This window comes from Nannobrachium achirus, assembly GCF_963921795.1.
Source record: "Nannobrachium achirus genome assembly, chromosome: 18".
NCBI classification, from domain to species: domain Eukaryota; kingdom Metazoa; phylum Chordata; class Actinopteri; order Myctophiformes; family Myctophidae; genus Nannobrachium; species Nannobrachium achirus.
Window position 1 is genome coordinate 29,476,343 of NC_137825.1, and position 26,148 is coordinate 29,502,490.

The 26,148-nt window shown below is 41.8% G+C and overlaps 1 protein-coding gene across 1 annotated transcript; it reads right to left on the reverse strand.

Moving 5' to 3' along the window:
* Positions 1 to 7,153: 7,153 nt before the first annotated feature.
* tbx21 (T-box transcription factor 21) lies at positions 7,154 to 23,390 on the reverse strand (the record flags this gene model as incomplete). The annotated part of the gene is made up of 6 exons (XM_080747623.1): positions 7,154 to 7,970; positions 8,516 to 8,577; positions 9,648 to 9,806; positions 10,939 to 11,060; positions 12,998 to 13,152; positions 22,786 to 23,390. The coding sequence occupies 6 exons, from the start codon at positions 23,388 to 23,390 to the stop codon at positions 7,154 to 7,156; spliced, it is 1,920 nt and encodes a 639-aa protein (XP_080603749.1).
* Between the last annotated feature and the right edge of the window lie 2,758 nt (positions 23,391 to 26,148).

A 26,148-nucleotide genomic window follows, 5' to 3' on the forward strand; every position in this document is an offset into this window, starting at 1 on the left:
CAGTGCTGATTTGTATATCATTCTTACTTGGCTTGGTGGGAAGTCCCATGACTGGCTCATGGGAATTCAACCTACAGTATGGAAAAACTATGAATAGCCTTCTTATTATGAGCGTGGATCATATGCCCGCTAAAGGACTACCCAAAGACTATCTCCATTTTTAATGAATATTTCAGAGGACCTCAGTGTTTTCTTTTTTTCTTTTTTCCCTTGTTTTATTACCTTATTAGTTTCATGGAGGGAATTCAGTATTCAACATGGTTGAATTGGGGAGGCGTTAGGGGAAAGTGTCTTGCTCAGGGACAGGGGTGTCGCACCAAATTCTGGGCCCTGGGTACAAGGATTCACTGCGGGTCCCAGCAAAATTATTTTGTGCTTTAACTATTGAAAAATAGCAGATACACAAGCTCACAGCTCACTGCGAGCTTGTAGATCTGAGACATATATTCAAAGATTTGCACACATTTTTATGACTTTTCAAAAATAGCAGATCTACAAGCTCACAGACGTTGTGTATCTGCTATTTTTCAATAGCTAAAGTATAAAATAATTCCAGGCCCCTCCACCTTAGTAACCCTAGTAACTCAGTCCCTTTGTGACGCCCCTGCTCAGGGACACTTTGGCACATAGACCGGGGCTGGGAGGCAAAACAGTGACCTGCAGATATATATTTAAGTCAATGTATATTGTTTGTATTTACTTTTGAAAGTTTGCGGTCCAAATGTGTGAGAATGTGAAGTAAAGTAACCTCTTGGTGTTTATCCATCTTCTGCTAGCTTCCAGCTCACTTTTTATACTGCATTTTACTTACAACTGTGCATACACATAGTCTATGTTACTGTCCCGAGGCGCACCAATACCCAAGTGTCCATTCTTAACCACTTAAACCTTATATGGTTGACTGGAGTTCCTCAGTGCTCTATACAAGTGTATTTCCTTGTGGAAAACAATAACAGAAAAAAGCTTCAGCTGTTAATAGCCGATCAATACGCTCATAACGTCAATTAGCTATTTTCTGTTAAAGCTTTCCCCACAATACGGATGCTGGGGTTTAAGTGGTTAATATCAGGGGAGGAAACAGCTACCACAAGCTAGGATATAATACAACACTAACTGATGCTGCAACGCCGTTGATCAGTTTTTATTAGAAATCAATATCCGTGGGGGTTGTTAGTTGAAATCCCATTGGTGTTACATATTCTTACTTGGTCAGCAAACTTTGGTATTGGTGCTTCTCCTACCATTAATAATTAATACAAATGTTTTATCTTTAAGAGTGAAATGAGTATCCAGCTGGTTGGAGGTGCATATATATCTTTTTACAGTGTATTTAACTTTAATATCACAAGTCAACATGTTTTAGCATTGATAAGGGAAAAAATATTTTTGTTCCACAACTAAATTATATATCCTATCCAACACAAAAAAAAATCACATCTACTCTTAATAAACATTACTCACAGGATCCTGTTTTTGAGAGATGTTTAATGATAAACCTCTGATTGAAAATGGACATATCACATTTTAAAACAAACGTTTTATTCATGTCAATAGTTCAGCTTAATTGAAACTATTTGAATATATCAAACCAAACAGTGAAGGTTTAAGATGATTAAGCTTTAATTTCATGAATTAAAAAAAAGAAAAGAAAAGAAAAAACCCGACTACAGTACAATACACGAATACCACCTTTAATAAATAAATATTTTCCCCCCATGAAAGCTTCTGCTATTTGTGTTATTCATTGCAAAACAATAAACTCAAACGTCGAGCAAAAAGTTTGGAAATTTGTGTTTGGTAGAATATATCTCTGTTGTAACAATGCTTTTTGGCAATAACTTTTATACTGCGTTGGTAAGTCTGTTTACTTCCATTTTAAACAGTGCCCCATTTGTAAAGAACTTGCATTTGTGGAAGCAGCACAGCTGGGTTTGTGGGTTGCACCCATGAAAAACTTGCCAAATCTCTGCAAGTGCCAAACAGCTTATTCTGCTGTTGCTTGTTTGGTGGATTGAGACTATCAGCAACACGTGGTGCACCATTTAAAAGGGAAATAAACAGGCTTTCCAACAGTATAAAAACACAAATGTCCAAACGTTTTTGTTCTATGGTTATATGTATTTCCATTTGATACAATATTTTTTGCATGAATTTACTGCATTCCTGAATCATCATCCAACTCTGTAAGTCTTCTCAGTAGAGAAGAGTTATAGAGACAAACCTAGAGTGCGAGGCAAAAAAAGTCACCCCTTTACACAAACAATGCACATAGAACAAGCACACAAATCCACATGCCTGAGATCTCACTGCACTGATTTCCCCAGTGTGACTCTCTCTTTCAATTTTGATCATCATCACTTAACTGTCAAATACTTTACGGGGAATACCCATTTCTACAAATTCACAGAAACAAATTTTCTTGCAGGGGAATGGAGGCCTAAATGTAAGGATTTGTAATACTTAATACAGCAATAACAGCAGGATTTGTTTTAATGAGGATTGTACCTCTTGAGATTACTGATTTTAACAGCTAAGATTTCCAGCAGGGGTCATTCCTGAGGTGACAAAATGATACGTAACCTAAGTGCATGTTCAGTTTGTCCTTCATGGCAAATAATGTACCATAACACAAGATACAAAGAAAAACCCACTCTCTGTGGCAAATGATCAAATCAATGGTTTTTCCAATACTATTATAATAAATTATAAACCAATTAACATTTATTTTAATTGCACTTTAAAAAAAAACTATAACTAACTTTCCACAGTTAAGATATATTAAGGACCTCTTTTGTTCATCCTGGCATAAAATATCAAGTTAGAGGGTAAAAATAAAACATTTTGGAAATCTTACATGAGCAATATACATCTTTTAAGTGTATGTATCAACTGTTCATTATATCCATTCTTTCTCCAGCATAAGATTACACTTAATTACAACACTTAACATTATCTTTTTTTCTTTTCTTTTTTCTTCTAACATTTCAGGTAAACACTCCACTGTCATACAGCATGTGTCCTTTTTTCATGTTGAGAAAACTAAGTGCTGTGTAGGGGAGGTATCCACCCGTATTTTCAGATATAGACTCTGCCGTGCGACCAAGTATAAATCGGGCGTAGGGAACAGTGCAGCACGTTCCAGAAGACAATACTGATTGTCCCATCAGTGTGTGACACTAAAGTGTCCTTGGATCTGTCTCCTTCTCATGATATAACCAACTGTTCAACAGTTTGTACAGTATATATAAATTCAGTTTTAGCAGAAAAAAGGGCTCACATTTGTTTCTTTTCAAAGTTGTAACTCACAAGTACAATAGAAAACAACCACAATAAGGCAGATATCATCATAGTTATTTGCTGGCATTTGTTTTCAACTTTTTTCTCTCTCTTTTTACAATTATAATATACATAAAATCTTACCCATGGTTTAACCAAGTTGTTCCTAGGGTGAATTATTGTTGAGGTTTACTGTATGTTTTAATGGCAGATTGTCATTTATTAAGTGCAGATTGTGGCACATGTATCAGATACAGCAGTTTTGCCTGTCTGTTTATGTTGCCTGCCAAACCAGTGGCAGGCTTGCCTTTCCAGGATTACAAGTCCATCAAATGTTGGTTTCCATCAGTTTTGAATTAACTGTGTTAAAATCAACCAAGCTGCAGTTTGCACACCAACACGTTCCCTGGGATTTATCAAGACGAATGGGTTGTGTTTATCAGCCATTTAAAACCCCTTTACACACAAACCAAGTTAAAAAAACAAATAGGGAATATACAGTAGACTCTCTCTGTCTGTCTGTCGCCCTGGGTTGTCTGAGGTCATTAGCACACCTGGTGAAAAGTGAGGAGTGGGGCGCTTATCGGCCGTGACTGCAGCCAGTCACATGGTCTGAGAGTGTGGGACCACATGTCAGACAGTGTCACCACATGATAGACCCAGAGACCAGAGAGGAAATGTGTGTCTCTCTGGTCACTTTGTGCTTCCTGGCTGTGGGGATGACAACAAGACCTTGCCCATTTACCCACAGATGTACATAGCTGTCGCAGCTGACCCACTTTCTACATGCCGTTCAAGCCCTTCTGCTGCACTGGTGCTCTACCCAATAAAATCAAGTTATTTTAGGAAATCAACACAGGCAGAAAATGGTACTGAAACAATATTTGTTTGTGTTATTATAAACCAATTGATTATTTAGTGCTAAAACTAGCTTGGGGAAAGATAGAAATAAAAGGTACCTGGTCAATAATTGTAGGCAGCACTGAAATGCTAAGTTGGTCACCACAGCCTTGTGGTGCTGTTAGTGATATTTATTTGTTAAAACAAAATGTTTTTGTTTAAAGGTTTAAGCTCTGTATTCCTGATAGTAATCGTTGCTATCGGGTGTTTGGTCAGTAACAACCGAACAGTAACAGTAACATCCCCTTCTCTCCAGCTCTTTAGTTATCATAAAATAATATCCTGACCTGAAATATGTTCAGGTCAGGATACTAATTTCATCCAATTAGGATGATACTCAGGACAAGAAAATGGAAGTGATGGGAATACATTTTTTTTAGACAAAATTATATCTGGAAGTATTGGAACACTATCAAATTGAATCTGATAAATGGGTTCTCTCTCCTGACTGGATGAAATTGGTAACCCATCTGAAAATGTATTGTTGTTTACTTAAGAGCTGAAGGTGGGGAGACCCCTGTTACAGAACAAACACACTATAGCAATTATCATAGGCCTACCATGCAGAATATAGAGCTGTTTAACACGTATATTAAACAAATAAATATCACTTACACTCCCTTCAAGTTCATACTTCATAGTATACTTCAGTTGAGTATATACAGTAGGTAACACTCTTCTGTTAAAATACTACTGTGAGGTTATGTGTCTGTTTTCAAGCCAGCAAAGTCCCCATTGCCAGTAATGATTTCTTGGCTGTGTTGTCTGTAGGGACCATGCTTTTAATGCCGTTATTGATCATGGTCATCATTTGTGTTTGTGTGTTTGTGTTTGTGTTTGTGTGTGCATGCGTGCGTGCGTGCGTGCGTGTGTGCGTGTGTGTGTGTGTGTGTGTGTGTGTGTGTGTGTGCTTGGCTTTTTCTGATTGATTGACAGACTGATTGATTGATTGTCGCACACAACTTGACCCCTGTAACAGTGAAGCCCTTTTTCACCCTGTAATGCAAACTAAGTCATGCTCGACACTAGCATGAACAACTGGTCTAAGAAAAATGTTAGACCTATCCTTTATTTTAGTCTTTCTGTTATAATGTTGGCTGTGTAAACGGTTACATAATATGTGTTTTCCTTTGTCAATCGGCTTTAATGAATTAATGCCCTATTTTATACTTCCTCAAATGAGTGTCGCACAAATGCAAAAATAGCAGATCTACCAGCTACAAGGCTTCAGTCAGACAGCGACGTACGTCTGAACAGGTATAAAAGTGGTTGCATAGCTACTGTGAGTCTATACTTGTGTTGTAACCCATACCCCTGTAATAGAAGAGGGTCATCTGACACCTTTACTGCTAGGGTTATGGTCAACAGTATCAATAATCAATCATCAATTTTCTTACATGTATGTCTGTGGGATATGTTTGTGATCATCTGACAAGGGTTGCTATTTCTGCGTTAAACATAATGCAATCACAAGTGATAAATACAGGACAAACATACACACACACACACACCCACACACACACACACACACACACACACACACACACACACACACACACACACACACACACGCAAGGCTGTCCTCCCAGCAGGGTTGAGAGAGATTAGCAGCAGTGTTTTAAACCATGTGCTTGCTAAGCTCCCTTCACCTCTATTTCAAGTCCACACGCCGGCCTCTGCAGTCATCTATATGAGCCTGCAATGTGATGCTTCTGTCACTGGAGGGCGCTGCATTCGAAATGCTCTGGCAGGACACAAGAGAGTAGTGAGTTCTATCACAATACAGGGATTTCGTGATAGTGTGGGTGAGGCTGAGGGGAAAGCATAAGGGTGAGATGGAGAAAGAGAGAGAGAGAAAGAGAGAGAAAGAAAGGAGGAGGGGTGATAGAAACAGAAAGAGAGACAGGCAAAGGGAGTATAGGGAACTAGAAAAGGTGTTTCTTGGAGCACAGGTCTCTACCAGGTCAGGTAGGTTATTGTGGGCCAGCAATGTTCGGTATTCGCCAATAAGGATGGAATATGAAAGATCGGACAGATCCGTCTTGATCACATGACTATGGAGATAATGTGAACAGATTTGCATGAAGTTTGGACAAAATCTGTAGGAGTAATATCAAATTTCGAGGAGTGAGTTTCACATGACAGTGCCGCAGATTAGCTGTACACAGACAGATGGACGGACGGACAGATGGACACAAGGATGAACACAAATCTTGGCCACGCCTTCGGCCTGGTGGGGACAATGAACAGAGGTCTGTCAGCTAGCATGTGTGTGGACCACTTCATTTTAAGAAAAGCCGTTTGTGTGAAAGCCTTATTTCACACGTCTACATGTCTGCTTCGCCTTTGTTTCTCTGAGGCAGCCTCTTTGGCCAGTAGGCTCTTTGATAAATCTCTAACTTCAACATAAACCTTAAAAACTTGGCTTGCCTGGGGCGCCCGCTGGCCTGGTGGTCAAGGCGCATACCACATACTAGGCTATGATGCCTGCTGGCGTCGCCGGTTCGATTCCCGATCCGGACGACCTTTGCCACATGTCATTCCCCATCTCTCTCCCCATTTCCTGTCAGCCTACTGTCCTATCAAATAAAGGCATAAAAAGCCCAAAAACAAATCTTTAAAAAAAAAGAAAAACTTGGCTTGCCACACTGTGTGGACCCATGGAGGTATGACCTTATTGTATGACTGAATGATAAATACGCGCTCTTGAATCTTGAAATAGTTTAGTTCTACCCTGTATGCAGCCAGTGGAAGGTTGGTTTCGCCACAGAGCTTTTTGTCACAACCTCACCTGGACAGACAAAAAGGCACACACACACACACACACACACACACACACACACACACACACACACACACACACACACACACACACACACACACACGGCCATGGGAGAGCACCTGGCATACCCAGGGTGTGAGGAAGGTGGACACCGGGAATGGCTGGGGGTGGAGACGACAGTAGAGCATGGGGTCCTTAGTGGGTGTAAAAGCCATAATAGCCGGTGTCGCTGCCACTGTCCTTCTCGCAGACCTCTCCGGTGCGCGTGGTCGGGGAGTTCTCGGTACTGGATGTGTAGGGCGACACCCTCCTCTTCTTGTTCTCGCCCGCCACACCCTCAAACAGGCCCGAGTCGGTCGAGTCCACCGATTTGACCGAGGGCGGCTCCAGCCAGGGGTCCTCCTCCGCCGCGCTCACCACACTCTCTTTGGGTTTGTCCTGCAGCGGGGCCGGTCTCAGCGGTTCCAGCAGAGAGACGTGGTGGAGCCTGTGGCTGCTGGGAGACATGGAAGAGGGGGAGGAAGACGACGACGATGACATGGGCCGGTACCAGCCCAGGCCAGAGCCGGTTTTGCCGGGGTGACTTAGGTACTGGGAGGACGGGCGGCCGGAGCCCCAGCCCCCCGAAGAGTGGGCCCCGCTGGCGGAGGCAAAGGGGTGGTCTGAGTAGTAGCCCAGGGCGTGGTGATGGGCCGACGTCTGCAGGGGGAAGGGCTTGTAGAAGCCGTTGCTGGAGAAGTCGCCCTCGTAGGAGGAGCCAAAGTCGAAGCGGCCAGGAGTCACGCTCTGCTGCGGGGACAGGTACCAGCGGCTGTGGGGGCTGGGGCTGGAGGAAGGGTCCTTGGACTGCTGGGCCATGCCGACGGGCTCTCGGCTGTAGAAGCGGCTCTGGGGCAGCGGGCTCATGTACTGCTCAGAGAGGTAGCTTTGTGAGTAGCAGGTCCCCGGCAGCAGCTGCTGGCTCTCGGTAGGGGAAGGGGTGAGGCGGTCTGACTCAGGGGCAGCATACAGCCTAGGGGAGGAAGGAGGGGACGTGTGTGTGTGTGTATGGATGTGTGTATGTGTGTGTGTGTGTGTGTGTGTGTGTGTGTGTGTGTGTGTGTGTGTGTGTGTGTGTGTGTGTGTGTGTGTGTGTGTGTGTGTGTGTGTGCGTGCGCGCGCGCGCGCAAGCGGGCACAGCAGGGAGGTAAGGCAAAAAGCGAGTGAGAAGAAGAGGAAGGAGAAGGTGTTATTTCCTGCCCAAACCTCAAGCTATATACCCAAACTCACAGCCACACAGCACAATATTCACACATATTATTTTAGATATTAAGAACATAATATGGCAGGAGGGGCCTGGACAGTTATGTGGTATCAACGTCCACACCCTGCAGTACCTCTTATTTACACACACTATAAAATCCTGAGTGTTCATTTAACTGACAGTGTACAAATGGAGATAAATGAACACTGGGGATTTCACTGTGCATACTAAAGGGGTTAAAAGTTCAAACATTCTCAGCCAAGGTGCTCTGGCTCTACTCTTTTATTAATTCAGTTATTTTCCGGCTTACTTACGTGTCGTAATTGTCCCGGAAGCCTTTAGCGAAGGGGTTATGGTCTATTTTCAGCTGAGTGATCTGTGTTAGGAGAGTGTTTTATAGGGATAGGCATATGAAAGAGAGAGAGAGAGAGAGAGAGAGAGAGAGAAAGAGAGAAAGAGAGAGAGACAGAGAGAGCAATTATTAATGAGGATAACGTGTGATTCTTTTCTGATCGTGGCTGCGTCTAGCACATGGGTGTGGGTGCATTTCTATTCCTAGCGGTGGGGTAAACGTGTCTATCACACAACACACCATGTCTTTTTCATGTCAGTGTACAGTAACTCTTTGAAGTGTTACAAAATGTATTTTTAACTGTAACTCATGAGCTATGGGGGTCAGGGGAGGTGAAATTACAGAGTCGTTGATGTTGTTGTTGTCGGGGTGTTTGACAAGAACGTAGCAGTCCATAAAGACACCCGTATTCTACAAATACCACTTACAGTACTTATTCATGAGGCCTACATGCATAAATCAAATCCATCTCCCTTAAACAAGGCTCTGCTATTAATCATTGATCTGAGAACGTATGGAGGTTGCATTCGAGAGCTTGATATGAACTCATTGGGTACATACAGTATTTAGCCTACTGTATACAAAAGCTGCTTTCTTTTTACTCACAACCCCTCACAAAAAAATAAACACAAGCAGAAGGTGAGTCGTCAACTGCCAAGATGGATTGAATGTTTTTGTTGTTTCTTTGTATTGCATGAGGCCTAGGACTCATGCAATACAAAGAAACAACAAAAACTTTCAAACTCTGCAAATAATCTCACAATTTAAAAAGATAATCGTCAAAGATTATAGTTCACATAAACAATTCCAATTCCTACAAACAGAATTGTTCAAAGAGACCACATTGCTAACATGTTTACCACATGAACCATAGAATCCCTGTTCAGGGAATGTTATAATTGGTGACTATTCTGCATGAAGTAGCATATCTACAACCTGCCAACACTTCACAAGGTGATGCATTGTCAGCTTGAAGAATTTTCAGTGAAGAGATTTGGTGTAGAGGGAGAAAAGCCAAGTACAGACTCCTGGAACACTGATCAACAACATTTGGTGTAACTAACTCATGTGATAATCTGTGTCTATTTACTCACATCAGCATTCTGGTAGGCAGTGACTGCAATGAACTGTGTCTCGGGGAAGATGAAGGTCTGGGCCTTGGCAGAGAGGTAGGGTTCCTCCGTACCATCCTCCTTCACCTCCACGATGTGGAGGCGAGGCTGGTACTTGTGGAGCGACTGGAGCACAATCATCTAGAGTTGCAGAATGCAAAGAAAGGCAATGGTACAATGACAAATTACTAAACAAATCCATCTCTCTCTACTTACTAAAGATGAGGTGACATAACATTATCATAAGAAAAGAAAATGGAAATCATTAAAAGTCAAGATCCAAAAATCCAAAACGAATCTTAACTCATACAGTGCCGCCGGCCACAAGGGGCGCTAGAGTGCCAGAAATTTCTCTATAGACCTTCGCTCTAGCTTCCGTCGACACTGTCCCAAGTGCCTTGGGATTTCACTCCAGCCAATGCTATGGGTGACGAGAGGAGGAAGCTAGCTGACACGTTGCCAAAATGCTAACCCATTTAGAAGCCCGATCTAAAGCTATTTCAGTCGCAAAAAACTTTTTCTTTGGGTCTGGGAACACAATCCGGAGAAAATCCTGTCTAAAGATGTGATTTATTATTGGAGTGGGCGGCGCGATGCGGCCGTTAGCGCGACTACGGCCGGTGTATGGCCGAGTGTTGGCCTGGACCATGGATGGACGTTTAGACCGGGGCTTCGTTGAGGCCTCCGATTAAATAATTCATTTTATTAAATATCCCGAACTAGTTCAGGAATACGTCGCGCCGCCGACAGTATATATTGAGGTTTTTTTGGGGGGCTCTAAACTTTATTTTAAACCATTTTCAATGGAATAAATCGTCGGACCATCTAGCGTCTCTCGTTGGCTAGCGCTGGACGAGCAAGGACCACCCACGTTGCTCCAAGCAGCTCGGGGTAAGTAAAATAGCAAATAAAATATTGTATTGGATTGAAATAAAGCCGAACTTGTTCGGGATAGGCACTTATAGGGTTAAAAAGACCAAAAGTTTTATTATGACCAAGCTTGTGAAAAACCTATATATAATTTGATGATGACTAATATTATTTTATGACAAAGCAGCGTTGGGTTGTGTTACAATAGGCACAAAGACAAAACAATATGTACAGGTATGTTTAATTTGGATTAAAGCCAGTTTCACTTGGCTGGTTTTTAAAATGTTTTCCTGTTGCGTAGCTTAAAAAAGAGGAAGAGGACTTAAAGTAAAGTGATAGACATACAAAATAAAAAACGTTTGAAGACAGCATGCAGGAAGAGAGGACAGCACATGCACGGTACCTGTGCCACATTGTTAGAACTGCCTTTGTTGTTGGTGAGTTTCAGCTTGCCGAATGACACTTCCTGTCTCATCCAGTGAGCTCCTGTGTTAGGAGAGTCCGGGTGCATGTACATCCTGTTGCCTGTTGGTAGAGTGGCAAAATCAAAACACGTAACACGTATTCAGTATGGCTGTCTCAACCACTTTCAACCTGACATCTCTATTTTGGCCATGTCATTATCGCAAGTCTATAAAATAGATCGCTGATGTTTTGGACATCCCATGTATATGACCCGTATATGATTTAATATTTACCACTTATTTTTAGAAACTGGACTGCAGTTATCTAAAACACTTGCAGTATTAGCCTATAGTTTCACTCATTAAAGCTAAATCTGTACATGACAGGAAACTATCAGGAGGTGATTTGAGTGTGATGTCACATGCACTGTGTCTCCAGTTACCACAATGATCCACTAACCTTGTTCACAACACTGAATTAAATTAAGCAAAACTGTGTCACAGCCACCACTTTAGCACATCAGCTGTCACCTGTAGCCACAACACCATGCATGCACTCTCACCCAGTTTTTATTACTGTGGTAAAAATGTTGCCATTCAGAAAAATGGCCTGCCTGGATGACTCTCCAGATAACTCAGGGTTGGATTTGCTAGGCTAGGGGGAAATCCTCTGTTTTTGATCTGCATCCCCTCTGGGGGAGGGGGGGGGGAGGATTGCATTTTGGGGGGATATATTTTTATTGGTTGTATGAAGAAGTACTGTATACAGTAGGCCTATAGGGCTTTTTTGTCACAGGAAGACGCCACCCACTGGAGTGAGAGAGTGAAACCCAAAAAAAAGCTGGAACTGAAATGAGTACAGTCATGAATACGGCGTAAATTAATGCTCTCTTGCATCACTCAAAAGGATGTGACAGTGTCGGGTTGATAAAGTGGGGTTTGGGGAACGCCAAGGGGTCCTTGAGACATCCTCAAGGACCCAGTGGGTCTGTCCATTCCACAATATTATAATGATTTTATATACTGTAGGTTTATTTAATTGAAATCATAAACAAGTGTCCCTAGGACGAAATTAGGTCCATGGCCTAATGTAATGCAATTTGGGGCTAATAGATTAGTAAAATTGACTTAAAATATGTGTGTAAATCATCATAATCTGTTGTGAATCACGGTTGGGAAAAATAAATAAATACATAGACCAGTCAATTGCAATAGTGTCCCCAATAGTGAGGGGACGTTCAAGACGTATGCCCCCCCTCCCCAGATGACAGTGTAAGGACTTAAGAAGAAGAAAAATAATAATAATAATAAAAGAAAAGTAGTGATTAGTTGATTTGGCTAGCTACTTTTACCACATTTCTTTGGGGATAGCTTCGCTGTAGCTTTAGCTATATTTAATCGAGTGTAACTTGTAGCTTAGGTAACTACTTTTTCCAAGTAGCTTGCCTATCACTGGGTCCCTTTGCTCTCTCTCTCTCTCTCTCTCTCTCTCTCTCTCTCTCTCTCTCTCTCTCTCGCGCGATTTCAACGCAGCAGTGTGCAACCAGCTTAAGTGGCAGTTTGCTGCATTATTCATGCAAGCCAGGTGTGGTCAATTAGTGGGTGCAGCTACTGGCTGCAGTAGTACATGATTAGTTCAGTGTGAGGACAGCTGGACATCCCATTGTTAGAAGAGTTTTGTGGGATATATTTTATTAGTGAGCGTGCAACTAAATGTAAGTACCAATGTGCTTTTAATATAGTCTAACAATGCAGGGATGTGTTATAGTCTCAGATGTATAACAGTTAACAGTTAATAATATTGTTAGCTATGTTATAGCTAACATTAGCTATAATATAGCTAATGTTAGTTATAACTTCTCCTTTGGTATGTACTCTGGTAAGTGCATTTTGGTAAGCCTAGACCTATTAGTTAGGCCTACATTTAGCAATGTGTTTGAGCAAAATTAAGTGCTAGTACAGTCTCACAGTTTTGGCTTGCCAACCAACATAATTAATGTGCAGTACAGTATTGGGCTATAGTATGTGTATCAGGATACACTTTGTTTCTGAGCTCACCTGGCATGTTGGCCTCTGCTTTGCCACACTGGACCCACTTGCCTCCCTGGTACCTCCAGTGATGCTGGTCTGCCAGAACCACATCCACATAGACATTGTAGTGGGCAGAGGGGTCCAGCACACTGATGTTGAAACTCAGGAAGGGAAACATCCTCCTAGACAAACACAAACAGTAAAATTCTCAGTGTTGATTCATCCATTTTAACTAGGTAGAGTACACATTATGTGAATGGGACCATTTGGTTCTCAGAGTTAAATTAAATTGTGTGTGTGTGTGTGTGTGTGTGTGTGTGTGTGTGTGTGTGTGTGTGTGTGTGTGTGTGTGTGTGTGTGTGTGTGTGTGTGTGTGTGTGTGTGTGTGTGTGTGTGTGTGTGTGTGTGTGTGTAGATGTTACAGTGCAGAGAGATACCATGAGACAATCACATTCAGGCTATCAGAGTTTGATTATTTTTTATAGAATGGGTTGGGTACGGTTAGGTTACTGCATAAACGGATGGGGACTTGCATTCCCAACTTGCATCATTCCAGAGTAGGTGAGTACCTGTTTATAACTTTTGAAACGGGTACTTCACTGGGTTCTGTAACAGTGGGTACAGCGGGTACAGCGAGTACTCTCTGGCAACAGGTACAACAGGATGGGTATCGCATAGCCGGGTGGGGCATGCATTCCCAACTTGCATGTTCCCCGAGAAGGTCTAGTTATAATCTACCATAAATTTAGCTAGGAAATCTCGCTCAATTTGATGTTTTTGACGTCACAAAAGTATCTTTTAAATCACTGGCTCTGATTGTGCCCTGCTCCCCTCTTCCATCCAACTGTGTTTGGGCAGCACTGTATGCAGTCATTCAAGCAGCTCAAACTCAAGACAGCAAGCAGATCTGTCCGTAAGGGTGGGGTATCCTATTTTCACTAGGGACACATGGCTACCCTGTGAAACGTGTAAACGAGGTTAAACACATTCATCAATACAAAAGGTTACATGAATGAAGAGACTCTAGAGCGTCTCATTGTGTGCAGATGTGGCAAATGGGGGGCGTGGACTCAAATGCGTTCACCTTCCTGTATTAAAAGTCTGGTGTATTTCGCCGTGCGACGGGGTCACGCGTCAAAGAGAGCAGATCTACAAGCTCACGCCGGGTATTTCCGGCGCACAACTATCGTGAACTGTTTGCCTTCGGTTCACCGTCCAGAGGAGCAGAGTGCAAGCACTGGGGGGAAGGGATGGCGCAGAGTTGGTACTGTACTGTCTGTGTGTGCAAGGCAGGGTAAGGGAGCATAGGTGAATATTTAATGTTGCTGTTAATAAAAGATGTCCCAGAAGAGGTGTCTGATTGCTGGAGCTTTACTGGACGAACTGATTTTGATCACAGAGGCCGTCACTGAGAAGAGGTAAGAGAGAGGTCAGACTGTCCCCAGGCGATTCAGCACAGAGGCAAGCAAGAGGAAGCTGGGACAAACAAACACTGTGAAAAAGGTATTCACATGCATGCACACACACACACACACCAGCATGCACAAGGCACACATTACGCGCTGAGTGCACGTATGCACACATTTACTGGATGCATGCTCACACCCACAGTTCACACGCACACGCACACGCACACGCACACACACACACACACACACACACACACACACACACACACACACACACTAGACACATACATCTGCTGTGCACATCTGGAATGCATAAGGGAACAGCGTGGCTTCAGAATAGTCACTACCACAACATTAGTTTTGATAGAGTGCTTCTCCCTTCTCTACTGTAGTGTAAACCCTAAATTATATAACTCCTTGAACTTTCACAATTTGACCCATTCATTACCTGTCCATTCATGCTTGATGACATAATATTTGCACATGATGCTGCAGACAGACACTGTGCCGATCTTTCACAGTGTAATTGGTGTTGATAAATGTGCACATGATGACATGCTTGCAGCTTGACATGGCAGCCCATATACAGTATACAGTACTATATAAAGTTCAAGTTGCGTGTCTGTGCGCCGGTCAGATATCATATGCCCGCACATGGACTGGACATTTGTGATCTGTTGTCAATGCAATAACCACAACAACAGTTGTTACACTGCGACGGGCGGTCCATGGCCTCACACTCATATCGCCATGACTTAACCATAACCATGTACGGAGTCTCCAATGTAGCTACGCCCAAATATTCTGTTGTTTAAAGTGTCGTCATGGCATCAGGGGCAAACAAATCAGCTCCGCTGATTTTCCCCCATACTTGCCCCTTTTATACACAAAAGGGCCTTCATGACATCAGGGATCTCCATATATGGGCATAAAAGAGACAAGTACTGACAGATACAGAGATCTCCATATATGGGCATTGGGCAATTGGTCATATCAGTCAGATTGGTAGTGCGACATAGGTGTTAGGCCTGAAACTCTAGTATGCCAAATATGTACAGTACATGCCTGACGTCAGCGCAAATTATCACATCACCTGCCCATATACCTGTGAGTGTGTGCCCAGATTATGAGGGAAAGAGGGAGAAGGGGAGACGTGGGGGCAATAGGGAGAGGAGAAAGAGAGAGGGAGGCAGGGGAGGGAGGGAGGGATGGAGAGGGAGTGAAGTATGGGAACCTATTTCACCCACACAATAACCTTGCAAATGCTGGGTAGTGGGTTCTGGACACAACGATTAATGAGTCACTTTACAACGTGTTGTCAGCATTAACCCCAGCAAGCTGATCGCACTGCGCTTTGTGACTTGTTTTCTGCTTGTATGTTTTAATCACTTCATGTATGCTATAACATTTAATCTAAGCCTATTTTTGTTCTATACCCTCATAGCTGCCCTGCTGTACTGCCATGTCTTATTTATAGTCATTACTGTAATTAGTCATTTGTCATCTCTGATTAATAAAATAAGTTAAGAATGGGATTGTACCCATTTTTTAGTTTAATGTCCAAAAAGTATAAATTAAGCATAAGTAAGATTATTATAATTGTTACTTTTTGTATGATGTGATCATGTAGATTCAGGTAATTTAAATTAATTGTGGGCCCTACTTCAAAAAACAACTGAAGAGTGCAAGGAGAGACCTTGGAGTGCCTCTGCACTTTATTCTGGAGTGTATTCCTGTGTACAGTATATTGGTGTGCAGTTATGCACATATGAGTGTGTATGTACGTATGCGCTACCCTAGTGTTTGTATATTATATGCATATCGGCAGCAAGGGAAACTTATATTAACCACTTAAAGGACAACTTAGTTTTTTTACAACAAGGGTTCATATTTTAGATTGTAATTAGAGAAAAGAAAAAAATGTATGAGTGTTAAAATGTTCTCATTTACTGCTTTATCGTTTTAGCGATTTTAATTACTTTGATTTCGGTGGTTGGGGGCATGCATGCAAGTGGCTAAATATGTCTTTTTAGACACAATAAGCCGGCGATTTCTTTATTGCCATTTACAGTAGCCCCCTTAAGTCACATCTGCCCATGAAGGATAGTGGTGCATCTTGGGAATGGGCTTATTGTGACTAAAAATTATATCCACTTGCATGCATGCCCCCAACCACTGAAATCAAAGTAATTTAAATTGCTCTAACGATAGAAAGCAGTAAATGAAAACATTTTAACACTTGTTTTTTATTTTCTCTAATTACAATCTAAAACATGAACCCTTGTAAAAAAAATAAAAAATCGTCCTTTAAGCCCTATTTTAAAAATAGCTGATCAAGCTCACAATGTGTGACCTTGTGATGCACTGTGAGCTTATAGATTGCCTGTTTTGGCCATGTTTCCTCTCTCTCTCTTTCTCTCTGTCTCTCTCTCTCCATTTCGCAAAAGCTGTGAGTGTAATTCTGTGTATATAGTCTGACTGTGTATCTCACACAGTCCGACCAATAGCGTGGCATAGATCTCGGATGAGGAACAGCTCTGTGTACAGTTGTGATTCGACAGCTGATAAAAAGCAGTCATAAGTGAATTTCTGAAAAGAATTCAAACTATTTTCTACTTTAAAAAGCGTGGCTGCACATTTTGGCCTTTTCTCATATAGGGCTGTGCTTTTGGACCAAAACCGTGCTCGATTATTCATGGTGGGCAGAACAAGATCTGCTGTGGATGGTCTCCACTGGGCCTTCTAGTCTCAGTCCAGTTTAGCAAATTATCAGGGTTCTCAGTGAAATCCAATCATTGCAGCAGCTCTTTAGCAACGAGCACAGAACAGGTGAAAGGTCTCTTCTTCCACGACAGTGTTTAATATAAGTGAAAACAGAAACCGGTGGCGACAGGCATTTCGGGGTATGAATGTATCTTGCTGCCCTCCTACTCTCTATGAGGTAAATCTAGAAAGTAGATTTGAAGAAGTATTTTCCTCCACTGATATTGTCATACTTACTTAAAGTAGGGCCTTTTATAGGAAATCAGAACTGGGTATGGGTGGAACTGGAAACCAAAAGACATCACCATTCACCACGCAGAGGCGTATTTGCATGCATGTGGGAGGGGGGGGGGGGGGGGGGGGGTGCTCATGGGGTTTTCGTTCAGTGCAGGCAACCCGTTGAAAACAGCAGTATTGGTACAGTGCTGCGAGTGGCAGTGTGGTAGCAGTGGTAAGAGAAGCCATGGCGCTCTCTACCTAGGACTGTCTGTGTATCGCATGGTTATATTTTTACAAGGACAGTTACAACCACAAGGAAATGGAACAAACAACTGCCTGCTGCACTGTATGAAAATATTTTTAGCTTAGTGTGTGCTACTCTGCAATACATGCCCTTGGAACAGGCTGGCACACAAACACAGTCACGGAGGTTAGGTGCCCCCACTCAGAGGGGCCACTTTGTCGGTGCTGGGTGCTTTAATAGATATGTAGCTAACCACCAGCATGGGCGTCACAAGGGGGGGAAAAGTGGGACTGAGTTACTAGGGCCCAAGGTGGAGGGAGGGGCCTTCATTATTTTATGCTTTAACTATTGAAAAATAACAGATATACAAGCTCACAGCGTGGCACCGAGTGCCGCGCTGCGAGCTTGTAGATCTGCTATTTTTGAAAAGTCGTGAAAATGTGTGCAAATCTTTGAATAATCTTTGAATATATGTATTTTATGTACCGTATATGTATTTTTTCAAATTATGCTTCTGGGGGGGTCCCTGGAACTAAATATTTTGAGATGGGGGTCCGTGGCCAAATACATATAATGTTGTGGGTCCTTCACATGAAAAGGTTTGAGCACCACTGACAAAAAAAGAAAATCTAGATTTTTCAAAAATAGCAGATCTACAAGCTCACAGTGCCACGCTGTGAGCTTGTATATCTGCTATTTTTCAACAGTTAAAGCACAAAATAATAAGTAATAATGCGTTCCCAGTCTAAATGGGTTAACCCAACCCCCGCAGTGAATCCTTGTAAGGGCCCAGAATTTGGTGCGACACCCCCTGCTCCTCTTCCAATTTACTATCATGATTCACCGATAAGATGATGGTTATGACATAGGACGGAGGACTGTTCTCTCTGTCTGGCTCAAGACGTTTTGTGCATGTGATTCATGTGAATACTCATAGCTGAAGTATGTGTGCTCGGTCATAATACCGTGGAAACACACATAGGGCTGTCACGATATGACATTTTACATGACGATTAATTTTCACTCAAATAATTGGCGATTAACGATTTAATTGTGTTTTTGTCATTGATAATTACATTTCTGTTTGGCTTTTAGGCTTTGAAGTTGTACATGGTAGAAATGACACATAACCTAAATATACAAAGAAATTACTGACATATTTGACAACTTACTACTTCAAAAATAACTTTGATAGTGGAAATAGCCGATCTACAAGCTCACAACGCGTCGCATCGCTTGTAGATCTGCTATTTCCACTATTTCGGAAATTTTTCAACATTCACGATTATGACGATTATGACAAAATAATTGGGATAATGTCAAATAATCACGATTAGACGATTATGTAATAATTGTGACAGCCCTAAACACACAAGTGCATGTAGCAAGCCAGTCAGTAATTCGGTTACAAATGTTAGTGACATTTAGAAATCAAAATAAACCGCGTTGGTTGGTGTCGGCGGGAGGGGTCGAAGGCTTGGGAGGGGTAACCCCCACCAGACAGACGGGTGGAAAACAGAGGTTAGAGGAAAAAGGGAAAATTTGAGAGGGGGAGGGAGAAGGGAGGAGGAGGGGGTTCCTGTCCTGGGGATGTGGAGCCGAAAGAGGAGAGTGGCTGGATATTCACCGGGGAGAAGACGTTTCTACTTGAGTGCACCCACTGATTCATCCAGACAGGAGTTCACGTCCAGTTTATGTCACCGCACGTACACTCGATCATCTGTGATAAAAACATGCCAGTCTACAGCTGCTGCCGGACACAGGCAAGCTTTCCATGAGGTTTTCACACTGCCCGGCAGCCTGTTTGTTATGTTGGCTATGCTTTTAACTGGACTTCAGGCTTTACATTAAGGCTTAGCTTGATGTGTTGTACTGTCTGAAAACAAAAACACACTAATTGAGAAGAGATTTTTGACATAAACTACAATGAACTGTACTATATCCTAGGTTACTTTATACCAGAAAATTCAATTGGCCCAAATAGTTTGACAGGATGAATGTCAATGAAAGGGGAAGCACTTGTTAAGCTACCTCTGAAAATATTGGCAGCAGAGGTTCTGCGAAAAGCTGCATATGCACACATAAACAGCTGAACAGGAAGTGTCAGGTCATGCTGTCAAAACCTTGAAATAGGTCTGTCTCTCTTGAGGAGAGAGACAGACATACAGAGCTTTCCACTTTCCTAATATTCATGAAAAAAATTACAATATCCATTATTTTAATTCATAATGGATTTAATCCAGGAGAATCAGAAATCAAGTACTTTTTTGCTCAGAAGCTCAGGCAGACATGAAAGTTATGGTAGACCTTGTGGTTTGAGTTCACTGGACCAGAGTGTGAGCATCTGAAGCTCTGAATCCAAAGTTAAGCTCTGAACTATTTATCTGAAGAGGAGTAATAATATTATTGAGTATGACATTTCTTTGTCATACTATATTATAGTATGACAAAGAAATGTCATACTCTATTCTCTAGCCTATCCCACCCTACTTTGTATGTTATCGATAATAGTCTTTATACATTAAAAGTGTTCAAATTATGCCAAAGGCCAATTATCCAAATAATGATTTATATAAACTCTCAACAAGTTGTACTTGTTATTTCAAATGAATACAAGTTTATAGTAGGGTGATTTATTTATTTTTTTGTAACTAAAGATACAGCTGGAAGTGTTACAGTTCCTTATAACTTGTAAAAATTATGAACTTACAATTTAAATTGGATGGAAGGAAATACATTTATTTCTTGTTAAATGAGTAATCCTGTCCCTATTTTTGTCTGTAATCTCCTGCGTATCTATCTACAATATCTATATTATCTCATAATCAACCAATTCAATCAAGTTTCACTAGTTTAGCTGCCATCCGACACAACTATATGAATTCAGCTTATCTCAGGGAGGAAAGTTGAAAAGAGTTCTGTAGCAAAGCGAATTCAGTGCCTTGCTGCAGGACCCAGAATAGCTGTAGATTTCAAAGGCCAAGGCAGGCACCCTGAACATCTAAGAGATCCTGTCTGCCTACAGTATATACTCGACATCTACCAGAAGAGAGCAGAAGGTGAAGATAGCATATTAAAAAAAGAAGAGATATCCTGACTTTTACTTCCTGGACTTCAAAGGTGCCTCAACTTCTCAGCATGGCCATCTAAAGACCCAGCAGTGTAAGACCCTGCTCTTCTTTCTGTCGTCTTCTCATGCTGCTGCAGGTTTTGATTAACATTGCAGACCCAAGACCTTCCTCGTGAAATCAGTGAAAATTTATCATGGGAGCCAAAAGGTAAGTTGCAAATTTAAGGACGGAGAGGGGAGAATATTGCCTTTTTTTCTTTTCCACTTGAGGTCACACTTCTGCACAACCAAGGGAATTTCTGCAAGACATGGTTTTACATTATGGTTGCAACAGGGGCTCAGGCTGCATGGTTGAACGTGTCCATCGCTCGTTTTTGGCAGCCCACTGTACATTTATTTAAGGCATGAGGAAGAGAATCCTCATATTGACAAGATTCATGTATTTTAAAGAGGACGTGGGGTTTGTGGTTTTACACATAGGATGAAAGATTGACTGCAGTCATCAGTGACTTGAATGCCTGTGTCTCCTTGCGCGCTTTCATATCTGTCATGTGTTTGCTGTTTTTCGTTCCCTCGTTTTGTTTCCACGACCACCTGAATTTATATGGGATAATAAAGTTTTACTTTCTTTGTCCCGTCACACTTTAATGCAGATACATGCACATTGCATTGCTTTTATTTTTTAGTAGTAATGGAAGCAGTGACAAATGTTATGAACTTGTGTGTGTGTGTGTGTGTGTGTGTGTGTGTGTGTGTGTGTGTGTGTGTGTGTGTGTGTGTGTGTGTGTGTGTGTGTGTGTGTGTGTGTGTGTGTGTGTGTGTGTGTGTGTGTGTGCGCTGCTTGTGGATGAGTGGAGGGCAATGACTACATGTATTTTAGGTGGAATATGTACATAATCATACTTAAAAGCACTTTAATTATGACCTGTTGATCATTATTGTTAGGATTAGTTACTCAAATGGAGCGCACACACACACACACACACACACACACACACACAGCCCACAGCAAAGGGACAAACTACTGAAGAATTAACAATTCAATGTTTTATAGATACCTAATGGTCTGCAATTGTGATTTTAAACTGATAATAAACATCCGCCCCATTACCCATGTCCTCTAAACATTATTAAATACATTTTATAATTAGGCCTATTGTTAAACACAGCCTATATAGCATATTACGCACGTTCAGTAGGCTATAAAGGCAATATGTTTTGTTTTTAAAATACCTAATAAATAGCCTAGTAATGGAACATTTCTACCAGTGCTGTCTGACGTGTTCACTGCTTTAACTTAGCAGAGAGCGCAATATAGGCCTACAGAGTACAGTGGACACAACAGCTGTATCCCTATTTGAGTAATGAGGAAAAACCCCTAAGTAAAAAGAAAAAGAAAAAAAGTGTACTGGAATCATAGCATTATGGAAATCAAATTACAGGTTGAGTATACAATCCTCGCACGTTCTCAAAATCATAAAGGTTAGTGTAGGCCTACTTGAATTAAAAGAAGCGTAGGCTAAAGACCTTTTACTATGTTATTGTTTTTTAGATAAACGGAAATTATGTTTCCGTTGGGTTTTATATGTTATACCACAAGCAAAACCCATTGAAATAGGGCCTTTCCGACCTATTTTGCCATATTAGGCCTAATTGAGAGTTACATTTAACGGGACCGATACATTTACTAAACTATATAGGCTATATTGTAGTTTGATTCGAATAAATATAAAATACAATTATAATAAATAATCTAGTTACCCATTGTTTAAGAATTTGTAGGCCTAATTGTAATTTATTTGATCACTTTTCGGAGTTAATTGAATGAACCTGGATGTTATAGCCCCACACACGCCATTCTCAAAAGATGAATGAAGACGGCTTATTGCTTATTGGTGAGTGTTAAACTGAGAATCGAAACCAACGCTTCCAAAAAGTTGTGAAGAGAGCTATAGTTAAACTTTTTTCAGCCAACACAACATACCTGTCAGGCTGTCACCTGACGAGACCCACCTTTCAGTGGCCAACTGGGACCATGCAATTGCCTAAAATTAAAGCCGACACCACGCGTTTTGGAAAAATGTTAAAGACCTTTTTGGTGCCTGCTTACCGGCCCTGTTTGGTAATGATCATCTCGGTGTGGTACTTGTGGAACTTGGCCCACAGCGGGTAGTTGTTGAGGAGAGTCTGCGTCTTGCCGCACACCTGCAGCCCGGGCAGCGGGTAGAGGGGCCGCGGGTAGCCGTGGTGGTGCTGATGGTGGTGGAAGGCTGCTGGGTAGCTCTCCGGAGGAGAGGCGGGGTGGTGATAAACTTCTTTCCCGCTGGAGGGAAAGCCCTCTCCGTGCGCGTTGATGTAACCCTGTCCTCCGCCGCCGCTCCTAGCCGGCGACCGCACGCCGCCGACGAACGGGCAGCTACTGCCGAGGGACTGTGAGTAGAACGACCTCCCCGCCTGGTGGTGGTGGTGGGCACCGAACCCCCCGACGGTCTGGTCCGTGTGGTAGGACAGAGCCAGGGCGTCCTGTCCGCTCTGAACCGAGTCCGAGTAGTAAAACCTCGCGTCCTGAATGCCCATCTTGAAATCTGCTAAGTCCTTGTTGTTGGTGCGGTGGTGGTGAGCGTGGTTGCTGAGATCGGCGTCCTTTCCGAAAGTTTGCGCGTCAGTCCCATTCAACATGCTGAGGTACAGATTAATGCCTCCTATGTCGCCCATCTGCAGCCCCGCTCACAGGGTGGATGAGCGTGTAATGTCATAGGTTCAACTCCTTTCTAATCTACAGTCCCTTAAATTGAATTAAATCACTGCGATTTTTTTTTAAATAAGCGTGGAGCAAGTTTTCAGTCAAAACACTGATAAGAAGTTTCTCCACAAATGACTGACTCGCAAGGCGAAGCAGCAGGGTAGAGATGATCAATATATAGGCTGTAGCCTATACTTTTAATTAAACGCATACCATCTCACATCACTATAACGTCTAATTAGATTTGTCTGTCTTGTCTTTTTATTTGTTATTTTTCGCTATACCAGTGACTGTAACACATGGCCAGCATTCTAGTGTGTATGATATATCCATCATGTGAGTGGTAATATTTTGGAGGTGTGTCTGATGCATATAGGCAAGACGTGATAGGCTCCACATGATGACAGAGAGACGGCCCCCCTTTAATCAGGGGGGGGGGGGGGGGTCTGGTCCTGTGCGCAAGTTTTTTTTTTTTTTTTTTGAGAAACAAATAAAATAGGCTAAACATTTAATGATTATAAAGATAACAGGCTGTATAGGCTATGCTTCAGCTACAGCTCCAGCTACAGGCTAAGATCATTTGCTTACAGAAACATCAGAATGATGCTTTCTCAACAATCAAAAGTAGGCAATTATTAATATTATTATTATTTATTACATTTATTATTATTATTATTATTTTGCCTCAAGTTGTTTAACAGGATCGTAGGCCTAACCATCTCCAACCCCTGGACTAATCATGACACGATCTCACTAAATTTGAATAATTTTAGGCCCTGTAAATGATATACCTAATATTTTTTAGTTAAAACAAAAAGTTTGTTGATAGGTTAATGCTCTAGTAATCATTATAATCTGTCTCTCTAGCAATTGAAGGAAGATTTTATTTTCACGTGTGTGGCCCATTTATCAACCTCAATTTGATAGTGTTTCAGTTCCAAAACTTCTTTTTCACTTCTAATTTAACTTGTTTATCCTGTATAGCAGTGGTTCTCAACCTGTGGGTCGGGACCGCCATATTATTTTGGGGGGTCCCCAGATGATTAACTTAATGTGCAACATTGTTTTCTCACTCAACAGTAAACAAACCAATGTAAAGTTTAAATGTATAGAGGGTATCTGCACACTTCTAAATTAACAATTTAAGGACTTTTTAATACCAAAATGACAAATTAAACATTGGCCAAATTGTCAAATATTCGAGCCAGAAATTGTGAAAATAGACAATCTGCTATTTTCACAATAGAACCGTGTTATACAAAATGTAATGTTTCAACTCTTAGTGCTCGTCAGGGTCGGGGGGGCCCAGTTCAAATATGATTATTTTGGTGGTTGCGGCCTGAAAAGGTTGAGAACCACTGCTGTATAGTGTCCTTAGTGTCCTATGAGTTCTGTCTCTTGATTTGATCAAATTGGTATCCTGACCTGAAAATAAATATATCACAATAGAGCTATCTAACACTTATTTTAATACCGGTAATTCAAAGGAAGTGAACTTATTATTGTATCAGATCCAAAACATGTAAGATTAAACAGGCATGTGCAAATATGCTTATTAAGCTGCTTTTTAACTGCTGCTTGGCCAAACCATTATTTTGATTTATATTCATTAAATACCTATTCATAAAAACGTTACCATTCTACCAGAACCATAACTGAACTTTGTGATTCAAAAACTCTATTCACATTTGTTATCTAATGAGCTTAATGATAAAACTGTATCGCAAGAAATGTATGCAACACACACACACACACACACACACACACACACACACACACACACACACACACACACACACACACACACACACACACACACTTCTCCAGAACTAATCCTTACAACTCACAACTGTAATAAATGTCATTGCATAATTCACCTGTAAATAAGCCCTTGGCTTGGTAAATACTGTACCACATAGGACAAAACGGGAGTGTATTGATGGTAAATGTACTGTATATTTATATATAGTAAATCACACCCATCTGGTAACATTAACAACAACTAAAAGCAAGTTCCATTTGGTTGACATTTGGATAGAAACCATGGCTGTGTGTCTGATTGAGTCGTACAGCAGTGGTTACAGCTCTTAAGACCTGTATGATCGCTACTCTGCCTGGAGATATCTTCCATAAACACAGATGAAACAGATATCCCTGGGGTATTAGCTGTCCATGTGTGTGAGCATACAGCACTACATGTATCTGTGCAAGGAGATGTTCGTATACACCTATGTACACGCACGCACACGCACGCACACACACACACACACACACAGACGCATGCATTGGAGAAATCCCCCTAGTGCAGGTATGACACAGTTTTCTCCCCACCACATTGTCATTGCAGTAATCCCATTTCCTGCATCTCTCCTATAGCAAGGTGAGCTCACAAGGGCATGGGCTGAAGTCATCTGGGTTGACACGGATGGCGAGAGGGCCACGGTGTGAGCGACACCATGGCCACACCAGCCAGACATGTCCCCCGCGAGTCCCCCGTGAAGCCTGATGTACACTTTGTTGTATACAGCGTGAGTCAAGCCTTTGATGCAGACGTGAGTACAAGTGAAGCAATAATTTTACAGTATATCTTGAACTGTCTGACCTTTTTCTGTTGCCTTTATTGTATGTCACTTGGGGTAAGAGTGTCAGCCAGTGTTATTAATAGTAAAATGCAATTTAATTTACAATCCCGGCCACAGAAAGCAGAGCTGTGCGGTAACTCAATGCTAA